This window comes from Rhinichthys klamathensis, unplaced genomic scaffold (assembly GCF_029890125.1).
Source record: "Rhinichthys klamathensis goyatoka isolate OS25496 unplaced genomic scaffold, OSU_Roscu_1.1 h1tg000040l_1, whole genome shotgun sequence".
Taxonomy (NCBI): domain Eukaryota; kingdom Metazoa; phylum Chordata; class Actinopteri; order Cypriniformes; family Leuciscidae; genus Rhinichthys; species Rhinichthys klamathensis.
The window spans coordinates 15,248,399-15,257,130 of record NW_026606587.1 but is presented as its reverse complement, the minus strand read 5'-3'; the positions used below and the strand labels follow the sequence as shown (position 1 = coordinate 15,257,130).

The window sequence follows — 8,732 nt, the reverse complement described above, 5'->3', positions numbered from 1 at the left end:
CAGAAAGATGCAGTATTTCTATCTGTAATGGGATATGCCAGTCTCCTTTCTTCCTTTGACAATAAAGGCATCCTTGTAAATGTTTTGTACATCATTATTTATTGTTGCACAGAACCACACACACACACACACAGCATTAAAAAAAGACCATGAACTCATATCAAATCAATAATGATCACAAAGATGTCTTCAACTGGATTCAAATATCAGGGTTCAGTAACAGTGAATTATATAATCATAGATAATGAATGAATGTCTAGGTGGCTGTATTTGTGTCTGTATGGGCCACGAGATTGACCCGGTAAACGACGGTCTCGTCTCCTCTGACGGTCAGCAAAGCACACGCTTCAACCACTGCGTTCGGCTGGAACACAAAAACACACACACTTCTGACTGATAACCCTGGAGAAGCCGTGGTAAAACACAAAGTACACCAGTTATACTGTGACCTACAGTGCAATTCCACTTCTGAGAACACAGCTTATTTTATTATCATATGACTGAGGATTATTTCATATTCACACAAAATATGACCTAGAACCTGGAGCTCGCAAAAGTTGCTGACAGAGGACAGAAGAAGATGATCTATAGAGGAATTTGGAGTCGAATTGAAGAACAAACTGATGTGACGTTATTCAGGGTTGCCTACTTTGGGACTTTGGCTGGAGTGAGACTGTAAAATTTCAGTGCGTGCGCGGAGAACATTTTTGGTAACCCTAACCCTAATTTTCAAAATGTCAGTCCTTGTTTACATCACATCTATGGTTAGATTGATTTGTTTAGATCCAGTCTTAGGTGTAATTTGCGGGTGGGACGGATGGGACATGCCCCCACCACTTTTTCTCAGGATCGATATTGTCCCCCACCACTTTTTGAAACATTGAGGCACGGATGTACCTAATACAAATAAATAAAACATCTCCAGTTAACTAGCAGAGCATTCATTTAGGTTGCTATAAGAGATCTAGCGCTTATATCTGTTTTTTATTTTTTAAATCAAGCTGAGCGCTAGTTGCCGCGGCGATCGGTTGGATGGATACAGTGTTCTGGTGTTGCTAAGAACTTGCAATGTAGGCTATAACTACCGGTATTATCAGACCGGCCCTCGCGGCCTCGAAACACTACCGGCCCACCGGGAAAAGTCCCGACTCTCCCGATTGCCACTCCGCCCCTGCTGTCATTAATACGCTGTGGTAGTCTAGTCATCAACAGAATACTAACAGATTCGATTGAGAGGGGAGAAAAATGGATTCTGGCGTGACATTTCTTGCGTGCGAGTGAGAGCGTGAGAGTTGGCAACCCTGCGTTATTTTGAACAAAATCAGGCTAAATGAACATTGTTTTGAGTCCATTTCTGGAGTTTCGAAACAGCATGCTTTCTGGAAAATAACACCATCGGACACCCATTGGTCAGTGTGGTGATGATGTAATAGGTGGGTGTGGCTCTGAGGCTCCGCCTTCTTTGAGGTGTAAATCTTCTAAGATTAATTTCTTCTGTTCAGTCCGTCGAGGACAGACACGAGTGAAAACATGAACACACTGAGAGACGCTTTATAGTAGAAACTGAAGCTGTAATTATATTTGAAAGAGACACGCCGCGTTTCCATTACCCTTCAAATTGCGCAAATTGAAATTGCGAATTGAAAATACGCCCAATGGAAACACGTCAATTTCGCAAAAACTCCTATTTATTGCAAAAACGCATGAGGGGTTTTTTCAGGCAATTCGAAAAAGAAATATTTCGCAAAACTGCAATGGAAACAGTTTTTGCGCATTTACAGGTCACCTGACGTAGATGTTTGGACAGAATACGAGACAGAGTTCTTTATTAAATTAATAAAAGACAAAAGAATTACAGGAATACTGGATTCTAACCATCAAAGAAATGCCACAATCAAGACCTGGAAGCAGAAATGAGGGAGAAACACCCAGAAACACTCATATGTGTTGCTCTCAAGAATAAGGGGCTTTCCTTGTCATTAATGACTGGATAACACACGTACGTCTCCTTTCATTATTAATAATGGCCAGTGCAGTGGCTGAGATATACACAGGTCATTCCAAAAATCATGGCAACGGACGTTGGTAGGTTTATCGCGAGAGGAAAAAATGACGTTTTAGTCGCATAACATCGGTTAATGGAAACGCCATCCTTTCGCAATAGTTTTTTTGTTGACATTTAGGAAAAATCGCATAAGTTTTGCGCAAATCTGTAATGGAAACACTGTTTTTACATGTTTAATACTGTAAAGCTGCTGCTTTAAAGCAATCTACTGTATAAAGCGCTGTATAATTAACGTGACGTGACCGGAGTGCTGAATTGCAAACATCCACATCACTATGATCAGATGCTTTCTGAACTGCTGTTTTCTCACCGCTGACATGTTAGCTGTGTGTTTATTGTGTTATTGAGAGGAAAGCGCAGCACATACACACATATTTATCTAAACTGGACGGCTCAGGATTTTCACTGACAGTAAATCACTGCAAAGGGGTTTCCAACTTCTTTTTCCCCCGAAGAAAGAACTTCGCTGTAAGTATATCTGGACCTTGTTCATGTAAAAAGTACATTGATGAACTGGTGTGTGTTCTAGAAAGCAGGTTAAGCGACTTATCCGAGTAAGTTTACTTAAGAGTAAATATATAACCTCAACTTACGGTTCCAAAAACTTGGGTAACTTTAGAGTAAGAAGCCAGTAGTTCCAGGGTTAGTCAGAGGCTTTCAGTGCATTTACATGTATGCATTTGGCAGATGCTTTTATCCAAAGTGACTTACTGTACATTGCACATAAGTATGGAAGCTTGTTTCCAAAAAAAAAAAAAAAGAAGGTAATTGCGACTTTTTATCTCTCGCAATTCTGACTTTTTTTCTTTCTTTTTATCTCAGAATTGCATGATATAAAGATGCAATTGCGTGAAAAAAGTCAGAATTGTGTGATTTATTTAACTTTATATCACGCACTTCTAACTCTATAACTCGCAATTGCGACTTTATTGTGACTGGTTTTCGCCACAGAATAAAACATTTTGAAAGATAATTGCGACTTTTTATGTCACAATTGTGAGTTTACATCTCACAACTCTGACGTTATTTCTCAGAATTGCGAGATTATAAGTCGCAATTATCTTTCAAAACGTTTTATTCTGTGGCGGAAACAAGCTTCCTTACATGAGGCCTACAGTTCATCAGTTCACGCATTCCCTGAGAATCAAACCCATAATCTTGCCGTTGTTTCTGTAGTGCCACTCTACATCTATAATGGGCACGACAGCACAGATCACACTATTATCTCAGTGTTTTTGACGTCAGCACTCACAGCGAGGCCAGTAGACGGCACCCAGCTGAGGGTGATGGGACGCCGGTGTCCTGCATCCACACTGCCCTGCACCGGTGTCACTCTGAAGCCCTGCTGCTCGACCGCGGAGAGGTTCTCCCAGAGGAACTCCACCGTCTGACGGCAGGAGACAGGATTCATCAGCTGGAAACACTTCAAACATGTCATTATGTCTTCAGGTGAACTGTTCACTTACTTTTTTAGTGGCCGGCTTTGAGCCGAGGACACATCCCACGTGGAGTTTGCGCGTGGCTGCGATGGCTCTGCCCTCTTGATATTCACTCCTAAAAGTCAGCAGCAAACTCTTGCTGTCTACACAACGTGTGAAAAAATGACAAAGATACGGAAATCAGGGATAACAGCTCAAATAAAGTGCTTTGTGTTTCAACCAATGGTGTGAGTTTGACCAAGGAGCATCTGAATGTCTAACCAATGAGAGAAGAGGAGAGTGTTTGGGAAACCTGAGACTTCTACTGATTAATAATTAAGACTTCTCTTATACCAATTAAGATATTTAATACTTAATTTTGATACAAATTGATTTCTGACAGGCATGTATAATGTGGACCAGACTCAAAAGGTCTGACTACATACACAAGTTAAACATGTTAGAAGGGTTGCAGAAGGAAATACAGGCCAGGCTTAGCATGACTACATTAAACACAACAACAGAAAGCGGTACCTTGATGTCCTGATGTGTATATATGCGATGGGATGAGTGATTCAGGACAGGCGTCCACTGGATCCCCTCCACAGACAAACATGTCTGTACATGAAGAGCCGCTGAGCTCCAGCACACACACCGTTTGCTATCAGCACATTCACACACACACACAATTATTTTTGTCAAGACATTAGAACTGCTGTGTATGAACTGCACAGGCTTTAACCCTCTGGTGTTGTTCATTTGGGAGATATACTAGTGTTGTTCGCGGTCAAGAGTGACCGAACACCTGACATTTTTATTTTCAGTAAAATCAATGTAATATATTTTTGTTAATCATTTTTTTAGTTTGTATTTTGAGATAATTGTATGTTACTATATTATGTTAAATATTAATGCAATACTTACAATAATTTTCCCCCTTGAAAATAACACAATGCATGTTTTATCATTAATTTTCAATTAAAGCTCTATTTCAGGTTAAAATAGAGACAATGCCTTTAAAATCCAATTTTTGAAGGCAGATTGTAAGATTGTAAATTCTTTGTAAAAATTGTAAAAATTCTGTAATGTTGTGGTGTAACCACTAGATTCCTATATAGCTCTATATAAAGAGGCTTGCAAATTGGGCTTACTAAATGTGGGCTTACTTTTACATTCACATTTAATTATTTAGCAGACGCTTTTATCCAAAGCGCCGTACAGATGAGGAGTGCACTAGAAGCGGCTTGTGGATTTGGATGTACATGTAGACATTTTTAAAGACTACTTTTTGTCAAGGTTTAGATATTTTTTGTTTGAAATGTTGATTTGAAGTGTCAAGTTTTTCCATTAATTTTACTACAGTCAAACAGAGAGAAAGACATTTTGTTACATACATCAAAATTCAATAAAAAAAGAGGAATTCTGTACCAGAGCTTAATCAATCTGTGTCTGATCTGATCAGTTTTGGTGTATTGGGTGGAGTGTGTATATTTTAGACTGTCGTCCTTCACTGATGTGTGCTTTTTTCTGCATCGTGGCTGATTTGCAGATTGCACCCCCCAACAATTGATGACTTTTTTCATATTTTTTGTATTTATTTCTGACCGCGAGCAACAAAGTGTGACTTTTTTACTACTATTTAGCTTTTTCTAATCAAGTCCACGATTTGTTTTGTAGTCACATAGCGACTGCCACAAAAGTAACTGAGTTTCGTACCATTCCGATGAAAAAAAAACAAAAAATTGGTCTAAAATGACAAAACATCCAAGGGTTAAAAATCATATTCCGTAATTATATTGTCAACAGGGAGGGAAATTAACATCCACCACTCAAATGTGCATATTTGCTAACACTCTGCAATAAGGTTAACATTTATTAATATCCGCTAACTACATTAGTTAACAAGAACTAACAATAAGCATTTATTAATCTTGGTCAATGGTACATTTACTAATAAATTTTTTAAATCCAAAAAAAGTGTCAACAACTGTTATGTACTGTGAAATATATGAACAAACAATGAATTAGATCTTTAACTAACATTAACAAAGATAAAAAACGCTGGTAGAATATATTGTTAGTTCACGTTAGGTAATGCATTAACTAATGTTAGCAAATGAGACCTTATTGTAAAGTGTTACTGCATATTTTAATGTGCATATTATAAAAAATTCTTGCATTAATCTAACAAAATGTGTTTTGCTTTAAGCCATTAAAAATTGCCAATACAGTAAGAAAAATAAATCCAAGTGGCAATAGAATATATATATATATATACACACACACACACACATATATATAATATACTATAAATAATACTATATAATAAACTTTTTGCATTCACATGGGGCAAAAAAGTGTCCTATCCTGACTGTAGTTTGTATTGGTGTGCAGATGATGTCTAACTTTGTTGATGAGCTGGACTCTGAGACGGTCTCTGTAGTGGAGACTCTGGTGATCGGGGTGAAAGGTCACAGTGATGTCAGCAGCAGCAGCAGGAGGAACAGCGCCACCTGATGGAGACACGCTGAACACACTCAACCCGCTGTGGTTCTGAGGACCTGAGAGGAAGGATGGACACATGAGGATACTAACTGATGACTTCATACTGTAGATGTGGGCTTTTTTATGAGCCTGCAAGTTCCATTAAATCATCAAAATATGAGGAAAATGTTTAATATTTTTTTAATATTTTAAATGTGATGAAAGAACAATACAATTGACACAATTATTTGTCAAAAAAAGGCAAACTACAATACTTTTTTTATTACAGGTTTTATTTTACTATGAAAAAAAAAAAAAAAAAGTGTTCATAATTTCAGCTTGTTTGCACAAATTGGCATGTTTCTTTGCATTTTCAAAAATAAAACAATTGACTCCAAGTTCAGCTATGAAATATGCTTACAAAACCTTGTTTAATATTTAAATAAAGGGTGAAGATGTCAATTCTCCACGGCCAGACATCACTGTACAACACCGGTCAAAAGTTTGAAAACATTAAAATCTTTAAATGTTTTTAAAAGAAGTCTCTTCTGCTCACCAAGGCTGCATTTATCTGACCAGAAATACAGGAAAAACTGTAATATTGTGAAATATTATTACAATGTAAAACATGTTTTCTATGTGAATATATAGTAAAATGTAATTTATTCCTGTGATCAAAGCTGTATTTCCAGCATCATTACTCCAGTCTTCAGTGTCACATGATCTTATTTTACATTGTAATATTGCACTGTTTCCACTGTATCTTTCACTAAATATTTGCAATGTTTCCAAACTGTTGACGGGTACAGTATATCTGCAGTAAATGAGCATGTGCTGTTAAGAGTTCTGGTAACACTTTACAATAATGTTCATTAGTTAACATTAGTTAATATATTAACTAACATGAACTAACCATGAGCAATACATTTGTTAATCTTTGTGAACGTTAGTTAATAAAAATAAAGCTGTTATATATATAAAATACAAGGCATGAGTCATACGGGCAACTGTTATCCCAGCTAACAAAAATATTTTGCTAACGTTGCCATTAAGTTATGAAAACATTATAGTTTTTTAAATGTTTTAAAAATGTTTTTTCTCGGATATATGTGAATGTTAAGGGAACCCTGCAAACATTATGTGCATTTTGAGAACATTAATAAAGAGCAGATAACTTATGAATGAACATTCTATTAATGTTACTGGGTTTGTTCATAACTTTGAGAGAACGTTCCGTTAGCTGGGATGGGAGATTTGTTTGGGATATTTTGCTTTTTGGGAGCTTGACTTCGCAAATGTTTTGCTTGAAGTTTTAAAATTCTGCCAAACATTTCCTTTTGTGTTGCAGAGAAGACAGACATTTGAACAGGTTGATTAAATAATGACAAAACGTATGTTTTTAGGTGAACCTTCCTCTAAAAGCCGTGTGTTTTATGGGCAGAATCTCCCGGCACGTGTGTGTATAGTGTGTGTAACTCACCCAGATGTGCAGTGGAGTCCATGAGCGACAGAATCCTCTCGCTCTCTAACCTCACACTGAAGCGCACGTCCAGCGACGAGGCGTTCTGCAGCTGAACACACACACCAGCTCAGTCATATTACATTACAATGATTTATGATCATGTGACACTGAAGACTGGAGAATGATGCTGAAAATTCAGCTATTCATTTCTTTTGAACGGTAGTGTATAGCAATAAGTCCAATAACAGAGCGGTAATCTTACTCGCTCATTAAATTTAGCAGATGATTGTGACTTACAGTATAGTACAGTACAGTACAGTACAGTAGTTTTGCTCCAGGTTACAGTGGTGACTGGAGATTTTACACACCTGATCTCAGGTAGAATAACAAGAAACAGCATGTAAAACGTACTCGGTTACTAACGTAACCTCGGTTCTCTCTAGAGAGGGAACGAGTACTGCGTAATAGCTTACGCTCGGGGAAAAACTCTTTTCCGCGAGATATTGAAGCCAAAAATTATCCTTAATTTTTTATTAATGTAAAACGCTTTGCAGCAGCAAGCAGACATAGGCGAAACAGCTCGCGCGCCTATTGGTTGCTCTGCAGCAAATGCAGCAGCCTATCGAGAGAGACTCTGCGTGACGTAATGACCAATGGGGGCAATTCGCGCCCATATCGTCACGTCCCGCCAGAAGGGGCGTGGTCTCACCCTATAAATATGCTCGTTAGGCTGATACAAGCTGGTTTTTATCACTGAAGCGAACCAGAGCGTATTCCAAGCACGGCAAGATACGCAGTACTCGTTCCCTCTCTAGAGAGAACCGAGGTTACGTTAGTAACCGAGTACGTTCTCTTACGAGAGTATCTCTCGTACTGCGTAATAGCTTACGCTAGGGGAACACAATGCAACACGCCGTGCGTACAGGGATCCAACACCAAAGTCCCGGGGGCCGAAGCCCAGGGCTCATGTAGTGCATAATCACCATAAACTCACATAGAGTGGAGGAAGAGAGGCTGGAAGCGTCATTCCCTATAAAAAAGCACCCAGCGGGGCTATTATATGACAATAAAACGCGCAGCCAGGGTGAAAACTTTCAGCCTGATCTGGGTGGCCATACGTGTGTCAACACTCATGGGGCTGCAGTAAACTCAGCATCTGGGCCGCACAGCGGGGCAGATAGCACTGAATTTTAGACCGCCAAAAGCTTAGCTTGTAAGGCGGGTACCTCCAGGTTATAGTATTTTATAAATGTAGACGGCGAGGCCCAGCCCGCGGCCGTACAGATATCTTGCAGGGAAACCC

General features: G+C 38.7%; 1 protein-coding gene across 1 annotated transcript in view; it reads right to left on the bottom strand.

The window, feature by feature from the left end:
- Nucleotides 1-247: 247 nt before the first annotated feature.
- Nucleotides 248-8,732, bottom strand: part of cfap74 (cilia and flagella associated protein 74) — a 75,136-nt gene continuing 66,651 nt past the window's right edge. The window contains exons 33-38 of the mRNA XM_056246934.1: nt 7,448-7,538; nt 5,890-6,044; nt 4,018-4,144; nt 3,532-3,647; nt 3,318-3,452; nt 248-364 (exon numbers count right to left, since the gene is read on the bottom strand). Coding sequence (XP_056102909.1) covers nt 257-364; nt 3,318-3,452; nt 3,532-3,647; nt 4,018-4,144; nt 5,890-6,044; nt 7,448-7,538 — 732 coding nt within the window. The 3' untranslated portion in view covers nt 248-256. The remainder of the gene's footprint in view (nt 365-3,317; nt 3,453-3,531; nt 3,648-4,017; nt 4,145-5,889; nt 6,045-7,447; nt 7,539-8,732) is intronic.